This window comes from Diadema setosum, chromosome 2, assembly GCF_964275005.1.
Source record: "Diadema setosum chromosome 2, eeDiaSeto1, whole genome shotgun sequence".
NCBI classification, from domain to species: Eukaryota; Metazoa; Echinodermata; class Echinoidea; order Diadematoida; family Diadematidae; genus Diadema; species Diadema setosum.
The window spans coordinates 4,982,849-5,007,240 of record NC_092686.1 but is presented as its reverse complement, the minus strand read 5'-3'; the positions used below and the strand labels follow the sequence as shown (position 1 = coordinate 5,007,240).

The 24,392-nt window shown below is 40.1% G+C and overlaps 1 protein-coding gene across 1 annotated transcript in view; it reads left to right on the top strand.

The window, feature by feature from the left end:
- LOC140237831 (inositol 1,4,5-trisphosphate receptor-like) overlaps positions 1-22,906 on the top strand; it is a 170,799-nt gene extending 147,893 nt beyond the window's left edge. The window contains exons 36-53 of the mRNA XM_072317764.1: positions 160-361; positions 1,371-1,651; positions 2,413-2,613; positions 4,439-4,549; positions 4,960-5,055; positions 5,851-5,985; positions 7,017-7,124; positions 7,767-7,959; positions 8,693-8,815; positions 9,557-9,729; positions 10,320-10,484; positions 11,066-11,243; positions 12,048-12,173; positions 12,827-12,972; positions 13,886-14,051; positions 20,813-20,973; positions 21,799-21,960; positions 22,407-22,906. Coding sequence (XP_072173865.1) covers positions 160-361; positions 1,371-1,651; positions 2,413-2,613; positions 4,439-4,549; positions 4,960-5,055; positions 5,851-5,985; positions 7,017-7,124; positions 7,767-7,959; positions 8,693-8,815; positions 9,557-9,729; positions 10,320-10,484; positions 11,066-11,243; positions 12,048-12,173; positions 12,827-12,972; positions 13,886-14,051; positions 20,813-20,973; positions 21,799-21,960; positions 22,407-22,484 — 2,805 coding nt within the window. The 3' untranslated portion in view covers positions 22,485-22,906. The remainder of the gene's footprint in view (positions 1-159; positions 362-1,370; positions 1,652-2,412; positions 2,614-4,438; positions 4,550-4,959; positions 5,056-5,850; positions 5,986-7,016; positions 7,125-7,766; positions 7,960-8,692; positions 8,816-9,556; positions 9,730-10,319; positions 10,485-11,065; positions 11,244-12,047; positions 12,174-12,826; positions 12,973-13,885; positions 14,052-20,812; positions 20,974-21,798; positions 21,961-22,406) is intronic.
- Positions 22,907-24,392: the final 1,486 nt, after the last annotated feature.

The window sequence follows — 24,392 nt, the reverse complement described above, 5'->3', positions numbered from 1 at the left end:
AAAATGTTAAAAGCTAAATCCTCACCTCGACCAGAACTGTACACGCCCTTTAAACCTACCAGAAATCTAACTTACATCGTTGTACTGTTTTCTTTCACGAACAAACACACAAACAAACCAACCAACCAACCAGCCAATCAATTATTCTCTCCTGTGCAGAAATCTATCATCAAGCATCTATTGCAGACGGACAAAAAGTCTGAACGGTTCTTCAAGGTGTTCTACGACAGGATGCGTGATGCCCAGGCAGAAATCAAAGCCACAGTGACTGTAAACACAGGAGAGGGCATCGCTGGAAAGACGGTCGATGAGAAAGACACTGGAAATAAGGAAGTTGGATTGGGAGGACACAACAGAAGGGGTAACTATCAGAATTATACATGATAATAATAATAAATGATGATGATGGTGATGATGGTGATGATGGTGATGATGATGGTGGTAATGATGATGGTGATGGTGATCATGATGATGATGATGATGATAATGATTATAATAAAAAATATCCATAATTTTTGTGTCATATTTGTGTATACTTTCTGTTTCTTACTTTTCTTGGTACATTCATCATGATATTTTCCTTAGTTTGTATTTAGGTTTGAGAGATATCTTCAAAATGATTAAGATCATTGTTGCAGTTTGCCAAAAGATGTAGTCTTTAGTCTTTTATTTTTTTTTTGAAGTAGTTCATCTGTAGTTCATCTGTCTTTTTTCTGCTGTCTGTGTGCCCAAACAAAGACTGGTATTAACTGAATTCATGTACTGTAAAAGTGGAAATTTTTGCAGTGTTAAAATTTTCGCGCATTTCGCGCAACCAGAAACTAGCGCGAAAATAAAAGCAGGCAAACATTTTTGTTTGCCATAAGTTCCTGTGCGAGATGTCTTGATTCCGCGGAATTAAAAACACGCAAAACTCTTCTTACCCGGCCAAGCGGGAAAAATCAGTCGCGCAAAAATATCCACTTTTACAGTATTTCTTTTTGTCTTTGATTTCAAGTTAAGACATAAGCTCAGTGCCCTTTCATGTTTTTCAGAAGAACAACAGAAATTTTAGGTTATTACACCCAAAGCTCAGATGAAATCAGTCTATCACTGCAGAATATGCAGGAAATTTTCTACTTAAGGGTGGGGGAAGGTTAATTCTGAAGTTTCTGTATACCAGTACTCATGGTAACTGTTCTGTTCTTTCATCTTATCCCCAACCAACCCACTGTTCCACCCATGCCCCACTCCTGCTCTACCCCTGCTCCACCCCTGCCCCACCCCTGCTCCATCCCTGTTCCACCCCTGTTCCACCCCTGCACTACCCTTGCCCCACCCCTGCCTTGCTTCCCTCTCACCCCTGCTTTGCCCCTTCCCTCTCCCCACAGTACGCATGGTGAACGGCTCCATCAGTGATGACCTCAAGGAGCAGCTGGTAGATGCTGCCCTGCACACCAGCAAGGCCTTCGCTGCCCTGCGCCGGGGGCGGGACGACTCTCTGGGCGAGCGGGGCGGCGGCCTGGGGGGCATGTCCGGCATGGAGGCCCTGGGCCAGGTGGATAAGGGCAAGGAAGACGAGAAGGGCCTGATGAGCCCCGAGGTGACCATCATGCAGCCCATCCTTCGCTTCCTACAGCTACTCTGTGAGAATCACAATCGTGACCTGCAGGTGGGTGAGATGGGAGCCTTCCTCCCTGAACCTCCCCCGGGCTGTCACTCTCTGGGAGGGGTTTCTCTGAAACCATGGCGACCAAATCACAACAAACTTAAGAAGTCACAGGGTGTTGCTTGTAGAATGATAGAATACAATTATGTTTGTTCTGCTTCTTTGTTTTTTTTTTACTTCATAAATCAATATTTGTACCATCTGTAATGCAGTATACATGTAGTTGAATCCTGATTTGGAATTTATGACTACTGCTGACTGCTCTTAGATTTTTTAAACTCAAATACATTTGTTACAATCAATATTTATGAAGGCTGTCTTGCTTTAGTGATACTCTACAGTGATTTATTGTTTGTAGGAGAATTAGAACCGCTGTTGATGTGATTTCATGTTGTCAGTTAAAGTTGTGTTACAATGTGGGAAACAACTTGTATCTATGCTGGCTTGTGTCCAATTGTTGTACCCTTGTGTAAAACCTAAGATGTATTCCATGTTGTGAATAAAAGATGAGGACTGTCGGTAACAGAATGAGAAAGACCAACATACACCTCTTTACACTGACAGTGTCACTCGCAAGGTTAAAACAAAAAGCATAGATACACCATAACCACCTACATTTAGTTCACATATTTTCATATCACATCAAACAACAGAAATCAGGCAGGTGTTAGTTTCCAAAGAAGTATAATCAGCAAATATCTGCAAATGTAAATATCATGAATATTATAAATAAATGTTATGATGACTTTTTTTTGTCGCACCAGAATTTCCTGAGGCACCAGAACAACAAGACCAACTACAACCTGGTGAGTGAGACCCTCCAGTTCCTGGACTGTATCTGTGGGAGCACCACGGGAGGACTAGGTCTTCTAGGGCTGTACATCAATGAGAAGAACAGTGAGCTGATTAACCAGACGCTGGAAAGCTTGACGGAGTACTGCCAGGGACCTTGTCATGAAAACCAGGTGAGATGGAATTTTAATCATGACCAGTTGGTCAATCCCTTCCATCATATTGTCATGATGTTTGCAAATGGGAGCGGCGAGAGTGGCTCAGTCAATAAGTCCATTTACCTTTCTATCTCTCTCTAAAAAAAAAGGCTACGTTTTGGGTCTTGATAGCCCAATTTAAAAATATGTAGTTTAAATCAAATCCATGGTTAGAATTTAGTTCATGGACTGAAAAAAAGGCTGAAATAGGTGTACCTTTCACATATGCATATCAGCGCACATTCCTCATTAGATATCTCTTTGGCCAATGCATTCTGTCATGCACATTTACACAGATGAAATTTGCTTAATCCGTAGACTGAATTCAAACTATCTTTCTGAATTTGGGCCATTGAGTGTAGCAGAGTAATTCTGTGTGAAATCATGCCGTTGCCTTTCATATGAGGCAAAATAACATGCCCCTTGGAGGGGTCGTAATTTGGGCGCCCTGTGTGCGAGAATGTCACAACTCCTGCATGCAAAAGATCTCACCCACTTTACTTGAAGTAACTAGCCGAGTGTAAACCCATTTGAGTGGTCCTCCTCACATAATATACACATGCACACACACACACACACACACACAAACACGCACACCAGAAAATGAGCACATGATTCCAAACCAACATGGTTTGACCTCGAATGGTTATCTATAATCAGCAATTGGTATCAACCAGGTGTATTGAGCCATAAGAGAAGTGGAATGAAAAATATATCTGCAACTGATTGACAAATTGCCCTACATCGACGTAAATAAGCACTGAATTGATCAGTGTTTTAGTAGTAGCCATGATAAAAAATCATGGGCGTACATACTCGAGCAGGATTCGAACCTACGACCTCCTGATCACCGGACAGGCGTCATCTCCACTAGACCACCGAGCTTTCGCCCGACAGCAAGTGTTGGTTCTAATCCTTATAGCATGCAGCGGGTACTGCTTTGTTATTCAAATTCATGAAATTCTTCCGTCGAGATGTTTTCATTGCAACTGATTGACAAATTGCCCTACATCGACGTAAATAAGCACTGAATTGATCAGTGTTTTAGTAGTAGCCATGATAAAAAATCATGGGCGTACATACTCGAGCAGGATTCGAACCTACGACCTCCTGATCACCGGACAGGCGTCATCTCCACTAGACCACCGAGCTTTCGCCCGACAGCAAGTGTTGGTTCTAATCCTTATAGCATGCAGCGGGTACTGCTTTGTTATTCAAATTCATGAAATTCTTCCGTCGAGATGTTTTCATTGCAACTGATTGACAAATTGCCCTACATCGACGTAAATAAGCACTGAATTGATCAGTGTTTTAGTAGTAGCCATGATAAAAAATCATGGGCGTACATACTCGAGCAGGATTCGAACCTACGACCTCCTGATCACCGGACAGCGGGTACTGCTTTGTTATTCAAATTCATGAAATTCTTCCGTCGAGATGTTTTCATCAATTCAGTGCTTATTTACGTCGATGTAGGGCAATTTGTCAATCAGTTGCAATGAAAACATCTCGACGGAAGAATTTCATGAATTTGAAAAATATATCTGTTGCATATTATGACACATGATTATTGCATAAATTATCTTAATAAAATAGACACGCTTGATAAAATCATATTAAAGTGTATAATTTTTTTTTTTTTATAGATTGAGAGGTAGATAAAACCAGTGGGTTTAGATTTTTCTCTTACAGCATTGAATATTGAAGTTGGGTATGCTTTTGATTCATATAGCCTAGTCCCATGTGTCAAGTTTTACGTTTCTACTTAATATCTGTTTCTTCTTGTTCTTCCCCCCAACAGAACTGCATAGCAAACCATGAGTCCAATGGCCTGGACATCATCACAGCTCTCATACTCAATGACATCAACCCCCTCGGCAAACACCGCATGGACCTCGTCCTCAAGCTCAAGGTCAGAGGTCATGTCATGTTAATCCTTTTGACCCTTTCAAGGCTATAATATACATGATACCATTTTAGCCATTATTGTCATACATATGAATCTGTTCCTTTTGTTTTCTAATGACAGTGTGAGAAGTGACCCAGTAAATCTATTGAGCAGAGAATTGTATCTGTCAAGTAAATTTACAAAGACAGGAAGATGTAATATTTACAGCTTACCAACCATTACTTGATGAGTTGCGATACAACTTCAAATCTATGTATGCACAAAAAGCATAAGGGGCCTGTGTACATTTCTCTAACTTGCTTTCTAACTATCTATCTGTAATAATGTACCCATGAAAGTGGTTTGCAAATGACTGGAGAAACCAGTCAAATAGTTAAAAGGATCCAATAAAATTCTGTTTCTCACAATCATAGAACAATGCATCCAAGCTGCTGCTAGCCATCATGGAGAGTAGACATGACAGTGAGAATGCAGAGAGGATCCTGCTGAATCTCAGCCCCAAGCAGCTGGTGAGTCCCCCCCCCCCCCCCCTTCCACCCTCCTTCCCCCCTCCCCCCCCCCTTGCTTCCATCTCTACTCACTGCCAGGGAAGAGAAGGAGTTTACCATGACATCAGTAACAGCCACAGAAACAAGAGCGGCAAATAATTACAACAGCAGCAACAACAATATCAGCAGAAAAAAAAAACAAAAAAAAACAGCAGTTGTCTCAACAACAGCGACAACGATACCTTGAGTGACAATAACACTAAAAACCAACCAATTTTTCGTACCACTTGAACTCTACTCAAACTATATCATGTACACTGTGCATGTACTTACTGAACACCAGTTTCCAAAAGAAATTGATGATACTATATTGATGATAGTTTTATTGGACTGGGGGTCATGTTATGAAATGTTTTGTCAGATATTCTTTTTTTTTCTGACAAGCTGTTATTAGTTACAGAAATCCTTGCATCTGATTGGCTGAGAGCAAATTTTTCCTACAATTTGTTTGTTGGTCAAAACACTTCATGAAATGCCCCCTTGATGTGTCTGTCTCATCCACTGAAAGGTTTTTGTTTTGAAAGAAAGAGTCCCATGATTGGTGTGTGCATTTACATATGTACGATATAGTCAATCACTATTTGAGATATCTTATCAAACAGTGTCATATTTTGTCAATTGCTTACATTTTATCTCCCCTCAATTCTTCATCTTTTAAAAGCTAGTGAGTATATGACCTCATTGCTGAAATCCTGCCTCTATGTGTGGATAGGATACTATTGACTTTTTGCTTCTTCTGACCCTTGCCTCTCAAAGGTGGAAGTGATGAAGCAGGCGTATCAGCAGGAAGAGGTGGAGAGGGAAGAGGAAGAGGACATCGGCGAGGATGACGATGAGGATACGACCTCGCCGAGGGAGGTCGGCCACAACATCTACATCTTAGCTCACCAGGTAATCAGTGATGGATGTTCTTGCATCAAGGGAGTTTTACGATACGTACTGTAAAACCAGAAATGTTGGCGTGCATGAAACTTTCACGATGAGCCAAGATTCGCAAAAGTAAAATGCATGCAAAAGTGTTTGTCTACACAATGCATTGAATGCCAGTGGCGATTCGCAAATGTTTCATGCCGCGAAAAGGGCTGTCAGCTCCAGTTCATGTCACAAATGTTTCTGGTTATACAGCAATCAGTTCGTAAAAATTCATATGAAATTTTTGCGAAGATAGAGTTATGGTCTTGAGTTGGGTGTGAAATGGCTTTGAGGTGACTGTCTTAATCATCTGTTTTGCGATGTATCACCCGGCAGAATAAAATGCGCAGCATAGACATTTATAGAAGAAAAATGAAAAGGCCTGAAAATTGAAGGAGACAGCTAGACTTTCTTAAATTGTATTCAGATCTTGTTCCTATGAGCAGAACTGGCAAAATGTCAATATCATGACCGCATTGGCTATTTCTTTGAAGCTTAACACCCATATTAAAAAATAATATGTTTAGTAAGAAGGCAGGGAAGAAATGCTTTAGTATCAGGGGATGCAGATTTATAACACTGTAATCTTTGTGAACAGGACAGGCTCACTGTATTTTGTATAATCTCCCCCCCCCCCCCCACCACCACCACCACCAGCACCACAAACAGTGAAAGCCATATAGAAGACAAATTTAGAGATTAGTGCAAAATACATGAAAAAAGAGGATGAATTAGTAGGCAAATTAGAGAAAATCAGAGGCAAGTTTCCTGTTTTATTTATCCTATGAGCAAAATCATCATTTGTCTTTGGTAAACTCTGCAGCACAGTACAGTTGTGTCGATCACAGTTGTGTAATTCATAGACACTACTAGATATATTCAGGATTAAGAATTGAGCAGGAAACTAAATATCCATATATGGGACCATTAAAGACCCTGAATCTCTAAGTCTCAGTCTGAGTGGAACCATTCCTCTGCTATTTTTGAATGATTTCCACCCAAAATTCCAGCTGTCGCAGCACAACAAAGAGCTGCAGTCGATGCTGAAGCCGGCCAGCCCGTCAGACTTTGGAGACAAAGCTCTGGAGTACTATGCAAGCCACACGGCCCAGATCGAAGTGAGCACAACTATCTCTTTCTATGTTTCTCACATTTGAATTGTAAAAGGATGATGACATAACTAAGTTGTGAAGATTCTAGCTTGTGAGGAAAGATGAGAACAGTGCTAGTAGTTTTTTTTTTTCCTTATGCAGAATTTGTTCACATCACAAATATTAAATGACATACAACTGACATATTTTGTGAGCGTAATATTTTGGGAATCAGGACATCTACAATTTTGTGATTTTTTGTAGTTGTTTACTCTGCCATCAAGAACCATGCTGAGGGAATGGAAAATAGGTTTTATCAGATTTCAAGAAGCAAAGTTGACAATTTTCCATGTTGAAGACAGTGTACATTGCATTCTGTTATGGGGCAAGGATATTTGGCAGGTCGTTAATATCTTGACCATTAGTTAACCCGCAAAATTCATAAAAATAAAGGCACTGTGATATTTTATGAACAGCATTTTCATCCACTTTAGATACATGTTTCTTTGTCTGCCAGTGCCATTGATAATCAATCGTCACATGCTTATTTGTAACTGGTATTACTCACACAACAATATTTTGCTCAGATTTTTTTACAGCTCCTAAACAAATTCCTGTCCTTTCCTTGTAATCTTGACATTCGTTTTGTATGTCTTTGTTAAACCGTAGATTGTTCGGCAGGATCGCAATCTGGAGCGCATTGTGTTCCCCGTCCCCCAGGTGTGCGAGTACCTGACGACGGAGACCAAGACGAAAGTCTTTGTCACGGCGGAGCGGGACGAGCAGGGCAGCAAGGTTGCAGACTTCTTTGACCGGACGGAAGACATGTTCATGGAGATGCAGTGGCAGAAGAAGCTAAGAGGTGAGCATGAGGACGCAGATAACACTTTCATTTATCCACGTTCATCACACCATGTCACATGATGATACAGTATATAGTTGGAGCAGTTACTCATTTAATGCATAACTCATGTGATTTCGATCAGTTTTTATGCTCAAAATGATTTCTTTGACATCCCACGCAGACCTTCGAGAAAGGTTCGAAATTCAGTGCCAGATCAGGTCTAGCGACTTGCTTTACAACGCCGTACTTAGCATCCCTGAAAACGTGCAGAAAACATTATGTATAGCAAAATCAAGTCTGAAGACGAGTTTAGTATATACATAATATGGTGAACTGTATAGCTGTTGGCACTGTCATGTGAAGCTCAGCAACTGACAACTGTGCTTGTAACTGTATTACAAAATTTGGCTGATGACTACAAATGTAATTCAAGTGTAGTCATGCATTTGTAGACAATGTTATACTGAAATACAGTTTATCAGGTAGTAGAAATTGAGGTACAGATGTACAGCTTGTCTGGAGTACTGAGATCATTATTGAATTATTAACATGCATTAGCTTTTGTGGTATTTTATGCAACACCAAAAATTGCATCTTTTGGTTGTAAGTGGGATGCGATTGTAGAGTCTGACAACTAAACTTGTTATCGTACTCATTGTTTCTAATATTCATAGAAACTCAAATTTTCTGTTCAGCAATGAAGAGCAATGCAGGCAACAACACATTTCGATTTCATTCTTTGTTTTTGCAGCAAAGCAATTCCTGTTCCTAGCCAGCAGTAACATGTCCAACTGGAGCTACATCTGTTTCAACCTCCTCATCCTCATCAACATCATTGTAGCCTTATTCTACCCCTTCAGAGATGGACCCCACGGTAAGACAGAGGAGATGCCAGACCACACCCCTATTTCCACCCCCCCCCCTCCTGCTCTCAAACTCACAGATGAATAAAAACAAGAAGAAAAACAGTTTGCTATTCCAGGTTGACCATGAACTTTGACCTGCTGCTGTAAATACAATGTATTGCTGGGTATTTCTCTGGAGGTCACTCTCTTGCTTGTATGTGCTTCAACAAGGGCCAATGTGTCTCCCAATATTGGAGCTCTCTGTGCAACCCATGTAACGGTTTTACACGTGACACCCAAAAGGACTCATTTGGTTCAGCTCATTTTAGCGTAGTATTAAGGATTTTATTGCACAAGCTTCCTCCTTGCTCTAGTAGTAAAGCCACCAGACATTAGCAGTGAAAGCTCTCCCTGATTTACCCATGAGAGTAGTGATTCATTGAAAAAAAGAAAATTCAAATGGCGTACCGGCCACCCTTGATCATGAATCAAAATGCAAACAAATTATAGTGTATACATTTGTCAGGAATATATCTATTTGTCTATTTTTTGGTTCACTGACACATTACTCTTTGTTCGCTGCATTTATTTGATATATTTTGCTGGGTCCAAACTCTTACAGGCTATCATTGTCTGCATACTTTTTTTTTGCAGGTGTTTGGTGTATCATCACTGTATTCTACATTCATTTCTTCAAGTTTTTCATTTTGAGTTGATTGTGAGTGATTTAATGAGTACTGTTCTCACTCCCTGTGGTCCACTCCTCTCAGACCTGGACCCCCGCCTCTCCCGGCTAGTCTGGACCGTCATGTTCTTCTCCCTGGCGACCATCCTAGCCCTCCCCAAGCCCTCCGGGGTAAGGACGTTCATCATCGCCTCGGTGCTCCAGATGATCCTGACGATAGGGGTCATCCCTACCCTGAACTTCTTAGGGTTCATCAATGTGAGTTGGTGCTTCACTCTTATTTATTTTTTAACCCTTTGTGTGCTTCATTTCTTGTAACAGCTTAGGATTTTTTTTTTCCCCAGAGTAAGCTCTGCATGAGTTTGAGTCCTTGCACCAATTGGTAAGTGATAGGTTAAATCCAAGTTCAGTTTTGAAATTTGTTGTTACACATTCTCCAATGAAGCCCATCTCATTTTTATGTTTGGTTGTATCATGAGAAACAGTGTTTCAGTGGAGGACCCCCTAGAAATCTGTTAAGATCAATGCCAAATTCAAGACTGCAACCAAACTAGCTGCCATTTTAAGTTACATGTATATTATTGTGCTTGTTTTGTGTTTGTGTGATGTTGTTGTTGTTGTTTTTTCAAACCAGCATGCCAACATGAAATTAATGGCTCTTACACAAGGTGTACAGGTTTATTCAAACGCATTGCATGTATCAGTGCTGAAGACAAACAAAACGAAATAAATCAAGATTGCACTATACTCCCTCGCCTTTATAAAACATGTAAATGTAAAACTTCTGCATGAACTTTCAGTTATTTTTCTTCTCTTGACACCCCCTCTCTCTCTCCTATCATCCCCAGCTCACCACAAAGGTAGTCTACATCCTCAGCTTCTTTGGCAATGGTGGTCTGATGAACAAACGCTTCAGTTACATCGTCACCAACCCAGAGGTACTATACCACCTCTGGTATCTCACCATGTGTGCCCTGGGTACGGCGGTTGACCCTCTCTTCTACAGTGTCCTGGTGAGTCTGAATTTCAAGCTGGTTGTAATGGATCATTTGCCAATGTGTGTGTTCTGTGGTCTATTAGGCAGGTACCTACAAATGTATGTTGCCAATGGCACATAAAATGTACAAACTGTAAGACTCTACACCCCAAGCATCTCATAAATTGTGAATTCTCAATGAAGTGGAGACTGTGATCACATGAAAATGCGCTCAATATTACAATGTATGTGAGCATATCACGCGTCATGCATGCGAAGCGTGGTTACGTCCCTTATGGCTAGGGTCATAGATACTCTCTAGTGCTGTCTTAGCCTTATGTTTGAATATATACAGTATGTCACAACTAAATGAGGTATAATCCAATGATATCAATCACGAATATTTCCATTTTGTGTCAATTTTGTTTAAGTCTAATTTAAAGACAATGCATCATTAGTGGGGAAACACACAGAGCAGGAGAAATTCGAATTAAAGGAGGAAAGTGAGGAAGTTTGCAAAATGACCTCAAAGGAGGAGAGCTCCTGAAAGTAGTAAAGTTACATAAACTGGGAATGTGTTCTCTTACGCATTTTCCTTCTTTGTCTCCATGGCAACAGATGTTGGATGTCGTGTACCAGGAGGAGACACTGCTCAATGTGATACGGTCAGTGACGCGCAACTTCCGGTCCATCGCCCTGACAACGGTGCTGGCTCTCATTCTGGTCTATCTCTTCTCCATCATTGGGTACCTCACCTTCAGGGACGACTTTGTCATCTCTGTTGATTCCAGAGCTGGTAATTTATCTAACCCATTACTTTCTGGAAGGACCTTTGATTGTCCATAGCAGATAGGGATTTCAGATCTTGTAGGGAAAGGGTTAAAAGCTTCTACAGTGATCAGACACACAACATGCAGTCTTATTCCTAGCTGATTGCTTGAAAACAAATACTCCAAAAATGAGAAACACAAGTTAAGATCAACTGAAACAAGAAAAAACAAATAATAAAAAGAGTGGCAAGTCTTGAAACTAGTAAAATGAAAAAGAGGAAAATGAGTTATGTTTAGTCACTGAATAGACTTTGAATCAAATCATTGATGCTGACTTTTAGGACATGCAGAAATGGTCATATGTTACACTGCATTACTGCAGATAACGTCATGCAATGTTGTTGGTAAATAAATCATGCTGTTTCTCTCTGCCAGCATATTAAAGCCAACAATTTGATCCTTTTAGCTTTTTGCCTGTTTCTTTTGTTGCCCTTTCTCTTTTGTTTTGGTTTTGTTTGTTAAGTTAAGAATTCAGATTTGTTTGTATGGTAATACGTGTACTTCCATAATGATAAAGGTTTTATTTTAATTTTGATGTTGATTAATTTTTGCACTATTGTATTTTTGTGTGTTACATTGTTATCATATGTACCATAATCTATTTTGATTGTCTTGTGACACAATGTTGAAGGTTCTTTTAAATGTACAGCAATAACCCCTTTTAAAATCAGACTAAAATATGACTGAAAGGGCAATCCTTCTCATGAATAGAGAATTAATAGATTAAATTAATTAATCTATTGATTTATTGCTTGGTTGATTGCTTGCAGCAGCAGTTGGGGCAAGTGGGACCACACAACCTGTCCCTGAGGGACCGCCACCCACATGTCCAGCAGGAGGGAACTGTAGTGACCCCAGTGGTCCTGCCCACAACCCATACACCCCAACAACAGAAGGTGAGATTAGTTGATTATGCTTGAGGTTTTGGACAAAAATTGAAGTGAAGAGTGATGGTACCTAGTACATGCCCTACCCATGGTAGCAGGGGTCCAACTACACATGCTATGTTTTACCATGTTAAAGATGGTTTTCTTTTTTTATTAAAAGTAAGGAATTGTGATTTTTCTTTTAGATGGAAAATGTTTGTGATATTTCATTCGTTAATGCATTTTTCCTAAATATTTGGCCATAAAGAATCTGTGTACCTTTGAGAGCCTGAGGAAGTCTGTATGAATAGAACATTTGCAAGGCCTGCTAGCGCAATATTATATCTTTGACAAATATAATTTGGAGTTCAACTTAATGTGCACTCTAACCCCTAAAGGTGGAACCAGATGACATGTGCTAGCATGCTCCACATTTATTACAATTAGTGACAAAACTTTGAATTCCCGTTTTCTTTCCACAACAGTGGATGATGCAGCGATATCTAACAGGTGTCATAATGATTGTGTACCATGTAATCATATTTTCATTCAACATTCAATGGTCAATCGTCAGCTCACATGGCATGTCAAAGCCCAAGTTATTAAAGTCCAGTTATTTGTATGGTCGAGGCAGCTGCTGACAGTGTTTTAACCTGCCCGGTGATATTGCAACTCTTCCCTAGAAACATCCGTTGCCGTTGGTGATGAGGAGGAAGGGGAGGAGGAGAGGTTCTGCGACACGTTGATCATGTGCATCGTCACCACACTCAACCACGGTGTGCGGAGCGGAGGAGGAATCGGGGACGTACTCAGGAGCCCATCCAGTGATGTAAGTAGTGGGAGAATGATTTATTGTTCTGTGCCCCATTGTCGCAGATAAAAAGAGATATCATTGCAACGAGTGGAAACTAACTGCCATGAAATATGAGAAAAAAAACCCAGATATATGTTAAAACAAAAAATAACTGCCTGCAAGCAGGATTACAGTTTGAATCAAGGTTGCCATTATGAAATCTCGCATCAAACTCCATCTCCTTGCAGTAGGAAGAAAGAAAGGTGTCACATGATTTCTTTGGAGTGACCTTCCAGTTATAAGAATGTAAGGTGTTCTCTGGTAGGTTGATATTGCATGGAGACAATAATCTAAGTATAGTTATGTTTATGGCAGATAAAACATCAGTGTCAGCTGAATTCAGCCTCTTTGCTGTTATTTCTGAAAATTTTGCATTATTTTGCAAATCAGATCTACTATCGTTATCCTTCCTGTGTCATAAAGAAAATCCTTAAGTTCTACATTGGGTTGATATTCTATGTACATGTAAGCCCTACAGTTCAGAGGAAAAACCAAGATAAAAACAAACGATGTGCATAAGATTTTACTGAATATTGATATTAATAGACATGTGTACATGCAATCTACTGTACCTGTCATCTGCAACGCTATACATAAGAAACTTCATAACACCAGGATTGGCACTTTCAGTGAACTTAATGAATTTTATGGTCTTTGAAAAACATGCATCATACAAAAGAGCTTGATTATTTTTGGTAAATAGAATGATAGAAATGGTTGATAAGCCAGAGTGGACATTCAGTGTTTGAAAATTGCACACAATAGGTTAGCATTGTGTGGCTCATTGTTTTGACTGGTGCAAATTTGTACCACACTGAGTTACGAATACATGTGAAGCCTGATTATAGTAATCATAATTTTGCACTTTTTTTGGGCTTCGCTGCAATAGGAAGCGTGGTTCCTTGGCAGGGTATTCTACGACCTCGCCTTCTTCTTCGTGGTCATCATCATCGTCCTCAACCTCATCTTTGGTGTCATCATCGACACGTTTGCCGACCTGAGGAGCGAGAAGCAGCAGAAGGACGAGATTCTCAGGAACACGTGCTTCATATGTGGTGAGTGGAACACTTGGGAAGGGTTGATAGTTATTCCAAGAAGACCCATACAAAGCAAACAGGATTAATCTTACAGATGTATTGAAGAATTTGGAAAATTTGTACAGATAATCAGGCGTGCATCCAGGAATTTTATAAAGAGGGGGTGCCTTTACAAAATGAAAGGGGGAGGGGGCACACGCACCCCTCCCCCATTTTGTCCTTATTTTCTTTGTTTAAAAAAAAAATAGGGGCGGGGGGCATGTGCCGGTGCCCTCCCCCCTGGATCCGCCAGTGGATGATTGATCGTTAGTAGTAATTTGAGTCATTGACAATAAGGCGTGACAGATTTAATTTCACGAGCGTTCGGCCGCATGGGGAACGCTCGCGTTCCTCCTTTTGTTAGGGGACGCCCCTATTCCTCCTGCGTGCAGAATGGGGGGCTTAATCCCTCTATTCATCAGCCTAATGAGGGCGTTCCTTGGACGCAACAGAACGGACTTGCTCACAAGTCGCATTCATGGCGTTCCTTTCCGCTTTAGGAACGCAAGGATTATCCCAACCACGTGCCTTCCGCGCACGGCTTCACCTATGAAAAGAACAATTTGCGCCGGCAAGTGCACAATTTACGGTGGACGCCAGAATTCCACATCGTTCTTGCCAGTTAAAAATAAATCGCGTGGCAAAAAACAGGGTGAGAGAAATCGCGCACTTCAGACAGTTTACAAACGATTGCGACTCCACATGCATTTTTAATCGTCAAGTACAGTCGCCTACGCTACGGAGTAACATTGCACCAGTTCGCGAAATTCTCTCGACTCGCAGTTTCCAAGCGTCATGAACAGGGCTGGTATTCCAAAAGTTTTGCCAGAGTTTTGCGATTATTCACAAGCAATAATTCACAAGCGAGAAGTTGCATTCTGGTTTACTTTTCGATGACATTAGTCAAGGCTCGACACTTACGGTGGCTCGGGGCCACCAAAAACGCACGTCGGGCCACCAAAATTTCAGAAATGAAGATTTTGGTGGCCCGATCGGGCCACTAAAAAAGTCGGATGTTTGCCTTTACTTTCGAAAATGAACAGCGGTAACAATCGGCTCCGTAAGATGCTAAAATAAATGTCATATGTTTGCTCTTAATTTTGGAAATGAATAACGGTAATATTCGACTCCGTATGATACTAAAATAAATGTCGGATGTTTGCTTATACTTTTGGAAATGAATAACGGTAAGAGTCAGCTCCGTACGGTGCTTAGATTAATGTCAGATAATACTGATTTTGCATTCGGAAATGAATAAGGATAACATTCGGCTCCGGAAGATGCTGAAATGAATGTCGAATGTTTGCTTTGACGTTCGGAAATGAATAATAATAATATTCAACTCCGTATGATGATAAAATAAATGTCTGATGTTTGCTTTTATGTTCGAAAATAAATAGCAATAACATTCAGCTCCGGAAGATGCTAAAATAAATGTCGAATGTTTCCTCTGACGTTCGGAAATGAATCAGAGTAATATTCAGTTCCATACGGTGATTAAATAAATGTCGGATATTTGCTTCACTTTCGAAAGTAAATAGCAATAACATTCAGAAGATGCCAGAATAAATGTCAGATGATTGCTTTTACTTTTGGAAGTGAATAGCAGTAACATTCTGCTCCATACCATGCTAAAATAAATGTCGGATATCTGTTATTCCACACTGCTCGATTAAAAAAAAACAAACCAAAAAAAAACTGTTACGAGTCGCTATTTTGATATGCTGAAGGTTCGCTTTTCTTATAAGTTTCGAAATTTCGGACGTTATAGTCCTATAGCTGATTCGAAAACGAAGTTTCTTACCACGAATATGATAATTCCTTTACAGATAAACGACCCACCTTTTTTCCATTTTCGGATGAATGAACCATCTGAATATTTTTTTTTTTTTCCGGAATGATGAATATCGTGCAAAGAAGTAAACGATGTCACGTTCAGAAATAAACCCATATTCCCGTCACAGGAAAAGATTCGGCGTTTTTAATTTTCTTTTAGCCAAAAATGATATAAGTTTCGTACCATGCACGTAATTTATTCTCACATTTACGAACCTTCGGAATAATGCCACAAATAGTATTAACGAGCCCTAATACAATTTTGGATTAACAAATTTATTAGTTAAGGCATATCAAATTTGCGTGTTTTGCGGGTTCTGCAAAAAGAACCATCGGATTTACGAACCTTATTCTTCTTTCGGAATAATGAACATAAGGCAAAGGAAATAACGATGCCATAATAAGAATTCAACGTATTTTCTTGCCTCAAAGATTTTCAATACTTATTTTCCGAACTACTAACCCCCAATGTCAGACTAAAAATCCGAAAATTAAATAAGCTTTGCTTTCTGATGTTTTGTTAATCCCAGAAATTAAAAGGAACAAGTTGTGTTATTCGTTTTCAGAGTAACGTAATTAATTTCATATCCCGATAAATGCACCTTTAGAATCACAAAATTCGTGCGGTTTCGGATTAATGAATCGTATTTATTTGTCACATCAACGAATATCAATCACGGCAATCACGGCCTGTCACATTTGCCTATCTCGTCTCACAGCGTTGTTTCACGTCCGTCCCGTTTTGTCCTTGATGGCCTGAAATGTGACTGCCGTGGTTGCCGGGAACATGGTGTGAACGAGGCTTTTAGCTTTACACCACCCAATTCCACATCTCCAAGAGCCTGAAATGCTCAAAAGCGAGATTCTCTTTGCAGGTCGACTTGAGAATGGACAGGTTGGTATTCCTCCTGTGCGGAAGCAGTCAAGCTGTAGGCCTATACATGTATCCCCTTTCCATGGTCAACTAGTCATGTGCCATCAAACAATGAAAGTATCGATCGGGCACCAGCTACACAGAGTCATGAATAGACATTGCGCTAATGGGCTCACAAACTCTTTTGTTGTATACATGAATATTGTCACTGGAGGCAGGTATCTACTGAGCTGAGCCTCTATCGCTGTGTACATCTTCATTCGAGTTTTATTGCGAAACAAGCACACGCGGATTAGTAACGGCATTGCACAAAACCCAAATCTCTTGAGAGATTTTGAAAGAGCGGGATCCGAAACCTGGACCCGTTTCTAGACACTGTACGTTTTAAATTTGATTTGGAAAAAACAAACGCATATTCCCCAAAGTGCATGCAACTTTGCGATTTAAATGCAAGTGCGTTGCTGTGAAGATATGCGTGTGATTTCGTATGATTCTGTCGAGATAATTTTTCAGTGCCGACTGAGTTGAAATAGGATGTGTGATTTTCCTTCCCTAAGTCGCCATGTGATTTTGTTTTGTTTAAATTTCTATTGCCATACTCTGAAAATGAATTGTTCTCGCGCTCCGATTCGCAACATTACCGCTCTGTACGGCGCGGGCCAGTCTGAAATAAAAGGAAGAAGAAAAATTTGTTAATCCGGAAACGACATCTTTCGGATTACTAACCTTCGTAAAGATGAATATCTTTCCATCGTCGGACTTATTTAACTTTGGACTGAGATTTAAACCTTCGGAATAGCGAACTGCAGTAACAATAATTTGCTACTATTTTTTCACTGACATTTCGTGAAGCACGATGCGTTTCGGTAGTTTGAAACGTGTAAATGTTGCGATGTCTTTCCCCTGCTAGTGCAGACTAAGTTCGGTCACGGCGAAAGTTCCGTTACGAAATAAAAAAATATGATTCTTAAAGTCTTTTCAACAATAGCACGCTTCGGTATAGATTTTTATGCATTTAAACGCAGTTTCTAGTTTCGTACAGAAACCGCAAGTCTTATCTGCAACGCTCTTGCGTTTTAAATACAGCGTTGCTTGTGATTTGATGGACTTGCATTTGACTTTTAGAATTGCGTTTTAAACGCAATTGAGTTTAAGTTTCTTACAATTTTCTAGTGTCGGATGATTATCAAACGCAAGTCTTTTCAGCGTTCCGTGTGATTTGATGGACTTGCATTTGATTTTTGGGGTTGCGTTTAATTTTTAATTTTGCGTACGAAGTAAAAAAATAATACAGGTCTTTTCAACAATAACTCACTTCCGTGGATGTTTAGAGATGCGTTTAAACGCAGTTTCTTATAATTTCGTACAAAAACTGCATGTCTTCTCGGCAATGCTCTTGCGTTTAAATACAGCGTCGCGTGTGATTTGATGGACTTGCATTTGATTTATAGAATCGCGTTGAAACGCAACTGAGTTTTAAAGAAGTTCCCTACAATTTTCAAGTTTCGAACGCTTATCAAACGCAAGTCTATTCAGCGTTCCGCGTGTTCACAAAGGACTTGCAATTGCATTTGATTTTCAGAGCTGCGTTTAATTTTTAATTTTGCGTACGAAAAAAACAAACAAAATAATGCAAGACTTTTCAACAATAACGCACCTCCGTAGATGTTAAGAGATGCTTTTAACCACAGTTTCTAGTTTCTTACGAAAACCACAAGTCTTCCCTGCAACGCTCTTGGGTTTGAATACAGCGTTGCGCGTGATTTGATGGACTTCATTTGACTTTAAGAGTTGCGTTTCAACGCAATTGAGTTTCAGGTTTGTACAACTATTTTCTAGTTTCATATGATTATCAAACGCAAGCCTTTTCAGCAACGCACTTGCGTTTATGTGCAAAGTTGCTCGTGATTTGATACACCTGCATTTAATTTTCAGTTGCATTTAATTAAATGTAGTTGCATTTGATTACTTTTCTAAAAACGGGCCCAGGTTTCTATTAACGCTTCGGAATAATTAACGTTAGAATATTCGGTTAAACAGAAACACCTACACGTGTATCATGTTCTGATAATGATTTTCGACTAGGACCTTTATGTGTACACAGTTTGTGCGTTTTGAGAATAACGAGCAGGAGAAAAGGGGGAAAGTGATCTGCTTTGGGTAGGCAACTACATGTAATTCTCCAAAGAATGTAAATGAATGTATGCCCTTTCATTTCTGGCGTACAAGACAATGGACGCATGGCGCGAACGCTACCACGCCGTACACTAGCGAATTACCGACTCGCGGGAAAACAATTCTTTCTCAGAGAATGGCGATAAGATTTTGAGCGAAAAAAATTATGTCGACTTAGACGAGGGAATAAACACGTATTTCAGCTCAGTTGGCACTAAAAAATCAGGTCGACTTACGCGAGTTGTCGACTTCTAAATGTCGACTAAGACGAAGAAATTTTCAAGGAATAACAAAGGCAAAAATCGGGACTTTTTTATCGTGTCGACTTTACTGTACTATAGCTCCATAGTTTCAGCAGAGCCAGATGTGTATGCACCTCCCTGGTTTCAGGCAGGCAGCTCTCATCAGCTAGCTCTCGCCAACTCCAGCACGTGTCTCCATCAGCATGCTCGTATTATACGGCACAGGGTTACTATACATAGCCCCTGTTCCCAGGCCCCATGCAATTGACACGATGTTTACGACCCATTCAGCGCGTACGCAAATTCCTTTACCCTGCGGTTTTGCCTGGCGGCAAACCTGCTTTGAAGTTCCTGGAAATTTCCACCAGCCTGTTGCCTGGCTGGCACGGCCATGGGTGTCAAGTTTCCGTCAATCTACCTAGCTATTGTGAATGTTTTTCTTAATACACTTGTCACTTCATTACACACATTTTGCTTCACCTGAGAAGCTGCTTACAAGAGTGGTCTCACGCTCATGTAAGGGGAATAAATACTCTTTCGGATATACTTTTTGATTACGCCTCTCGTCGACGCAAATTAAGGTAATCACAGCGTTACTAACGCGTAATAGTGCGATGCCTTTGGTGGTTTCATTTGTTTGCTAATTTGTCCGTTTTTTAAGCTTCCATGAAATCAACTGTGTATAAGTGTTCAGCACAAGACAAAGGGAAGACTTAATCCGGGCGTTCCCGAACGCTGGCTACATGGAGCGATGGCTTCGTGGTCGATTGGGTGCAGTGAAGTTGACGCTATTGTGTTCGAAACAAAGGCACTAAACAAAAGACTTTTAAGCTGGCGTTCCCGAACGCGGACGGCATGGGCGCATGCCAAGCTCGAGCCAAGCTGGCTACTTAACAGATAAGAAGGCATGCCGGACGCGGGCGAACGCTCGTGATATTAAATCTGTTACGCCTAAGCTATCAGATACTCTCTGATGACTGTGCCACAATAAATGACTTTGGCATACTTTGGTTATGTAGCCTACTGCCGGTACAGGTGCGTGTTCATAGTTTTCCTCATGACTTTCGCCAATATCATCTTGCGTCTTATTCATGAATGGTCTAAAACAGCATTGAAAGTGGCTCAAACATTAATTTAAATCACGTTTCACCCAAAAGTGTTTTTATGAGTATGGGGTTCCATTGCAAAGCAGTGGAGTACTGGTCAGACAAAAATAAGAGGAGATACATGTACACTGCATTCAACAAAGTAGGCCCTGTTGATGGATATCTGATGCTTTCCAAAAGCATTGTGTTCAGTATTATGTTCATATGTTTGATAACCAGAATAACAACGTAGTTGATACTGGTGGTGCTCAATGTGTACAATTACAGCCAGATACTTTTCTACCATGAACATATGCCAATGTAGTGGGGATCTCTTCAGTGAACGGGCCATTGTAATCCTCCTTTGAAATAAATACCACATATAAAGTTGGTTTAGACAAAGAACTTGGCATATGTGCAAGAACCACCTTGTGTAGTGCCGTCTGATGTATGTGTGGGAAATGGACTGACATTATTATATGTCTGGTCTCCTCATTCCTCCCCCCATTCCCACCCTATACTCTGCAGGCCTCAATCGGGCCTCATTTGACAACAAGGCCGTGTCGTTTGAGGAACACATCAAGGAAGAGCACAACATGTGGCACTACATGTACTTCATTGTGCTGGTCAAGGTCAAGGACCCAACAGAGTTCACCGGTCCTGAAAGTTATGTCTTCTCCATGATTAAGGTAACCAACACTGGTTCATCAGGCAGTAAAGAAAGATTATATCTAAAATATATAATGTGTGTGCCATATTAATACTTTGTGAGGTTTTTATTCTTGCAAATTTTGCGATTTGGTCGCTATGATAGAATTACATCTCAAAAAAGTATTGACTCTGTTTAATAGCATGAATATGATGTGCACAAGCACATTTCTCTATTCATTATTGTACTGCACAATCGCAAATTTAACCACTCGTGAAATTGTTGGAAAACCTTATGCGCAAGAAATTAGGCTCATGAAATTTATGGTATACAGAATTGTGATTTACAACAGTACTGTGAATTTTAAGAGCAGTATAAGCAGGGCAGTTTTGCAAAAGGCTGAATTAGCGGTTGGCTAACCAGTAACAGAATGGAGACCACACATTTTTATTTTTTCTAAAGAGAAAGGCTAGCGATTTCAAACCCTTGTTTTGTTTGTTGTATGAAATGTCATAGGCATATATATAGACAAGATGGACAGGTATAGTTTGTATGTGTAGCCAAGTACACATCATTGGTGTATAAGTAGTCATCACTCTGTTATAAACTGACTGATTGAATAGCTTTAATCAAAAAACAAGCTGCTGAAAACTGCTCATCAAATAGTAGCAACCAGAAGAGTACAACTGAACCAATGAATAGCCTGTTTTCAAATAAAAGAGAATCTGCATTCTTGAAGAGTTAATATCAGATGGTTTTTTTTTTTTAAATCACTGAAATTTATGCTTTGTGCCCAGTATCCTCAGTGAAGCATATACTGTAAGTTTGAATAATTATAACCGCATGCGTGTCTTGTCCATGGCAGAAAAAGAACCTGGACTGGTTCCCCAGGATGCGAGCCATGTCGCTAGCAGCTGACGAGGGTGAGAGTGAGCAGAACGAGCTGAAGAACCTACAGGGCATGTTGGAGAGCACCACCAAGCTAGTGCAGACACTGAGCTCACAGCTGGCTGAACTCAAAGACCAGGTGAGGCAAAGAACAGTCTCAAACTTTACTAAACATGAAGTTATCATGACAGTGCATTAACCTTTCTGTGTCTTGGCTCTCGGCTAAAAGTTGCCAAAAAAAGTTTCATCGGCATTCAGTAAATCCCTCAAACTTTAACCTAAGTTACTTATTGCTAGTTAGGCAGCTCCACTCTAGGAAAATGATGCCTGAGTCAAAAGGAAAATGTTAATGACACAATGGGGGTTAGGGTATTGAGAGGGTGTCTATTTACTAACAAGTAGTTTCCATACTTTGTTGCCAATCAGCGAAGAAAAGTTTGGCAGATGTGGAAAAATGGCAAATAAAGCACAGTATAGGTTTTGGTGATTGCAGCAATTATTCTTTATTGTTTGAAATATGCAATCTAAGAGTTTGTAAGTTGAAATCTACAAGTGGTCTCCCAAATTGCTCTTCTCCCATCCCAGATGACAGAACAGAGGAAGCAGAAACAGCGGATAGGACTCCTCAACACCCCTGCCTTGCCCTCCATGGGTCCACCCTAGCACCCCAATCCCACCTCCAGTGCCTGCCCCGCCGCTCCGTGTGGTCTTCGTCCTGCCCACCTCTGGCGGTGTGAAACTCTCGCCTTTGCGTTTGAATACCTCTGCTGTTGACCTTGCCGCGTGAATGTTGCCTGTCGTACACGTCCTGCCTCGAACTGTACGACGTGAGAATCCCAGTGTGCCTATCATGCTTGTGGGCGTGGCCACAATTCACCGCCCAATATTCTCTGCTGACGAAATTTGTAGAAGATCTCCTTGTGAAGTTATGATGCTGCCATTTTCTTCCCATTTGTTATGTAGAGTTCATGATTGATGCTACTCTTCTACCAAATGAATGAGGATCGATGCAATGCTCCTACCAAGTGAATAAATGAAGATTAATGCAAAGCGATGATGTCAAGTTCACCAAGCTTATATCACAAACAACACTTTTTTCCCCTGACACAAGAAAACTTTGGGCATGATTCATGTACAATGTTGTGATTTTTTATTTTCCTATTAGAGGAATCAAGGGCTAATGTTGATAGATACAAGTTTGCTGCTTGATTGTAGACTTCACATTTTCTCCCAGTCATTGACCAGAATCCCATCTCTGAAAAATGTCCTAACAGCATTATATTTGAAACCAAACTGAGGAAATTTCATGTGATTCTTTTTTCCATATCAGACGTACATGTTGTATGTGACGTATGTGACACATTACCTCTACTGTTATGCATAAACTAGAACAATAACAGGTGTACTATTGTTTTTCTTTATGTTTGTTTGTTTCCATAAGATGGGCATTTCTGTTTAGTTATGTTTCTGGGTAAATGTCATGAATTAATGTCAATAGTTACTCAGATAACAGAGGGATTCAGCAGTCCTTGTAGTCAAGTCGTAGATTAGTACATAGTCATATCGTCCGAGAGTTGAATTGTGGTGGATGACTAGATCCAAGTACACAGGACTGTGCTGTTTTGTAGATGTCTGAGAAATAATATGGTGCTAACTTTTGCTCTGCTATTATGTTTTGTAGAACTTGTTTTTTTCCCTCCTTTTCAAACATCATTTCAGATCATAGTGGAGAGGTGTATGTACAGTGTAGTGATGATAACAATGTTGCGCCCCAAATGCTGTTACTTTTCAATCATGCAATATCACTTACCATTACACTAAGCTTTCAAATGTACATGTTGTTTGAACGTTTGTAACATTGCACTTTTTCTACTACTTGCAGCTACTTGCACTTCATAAAAAAGCAGTAACTTTTGTGTAATTCAGAATCAATTTGTCCCACTGATACTTTTTTTTCTGTGCCCTGTTTGTAATACAACTGATGAGGGGAAAAAAAAGTTGAAGAGAGTCATGTATAAGAAGTCAATATATTTATGAAGAGATCATGGTGTATAAAGACATAGAAAAATATAATGTATGCATATGAAAATATCCACCTTCTAAAGTTATTAGAGTTTTATATCATAATCCTGATGATTTTGTAGATCGGGTATCACCACATATGTTGTAATCATGTTTATAGATAGTCATTGTTTGGTATTTGTTGAACCACACAGTTGGTTTGCTTTCTTAACTTATGCAGATAAAAGGTGCAAAGAAATTGAAATATATCACTATCTCAATGTTGGTGTTACTCATTGTAATGAATATAAGCTATATGTCTGTCATAAATTACTACAGGTATATTATATAACTTGTGAGAGTGTGTGTTTGAGTGCGCCTTTTTTTTCCCCCACAAGTGCCCCCCTGTGCATCATGTGTACATATCTGTGTGTGGCTGACAAAGTTTATAGCATATTTTGTATACCAATGTTTTCATATGAAAATGAGACGTGAGAGACAGAGCGTAAAAGAGAGGGAGAAAGAGCGAGAGAAAGAGAAAGCGTGAGTGAGAGATAGAGTAATTAATGG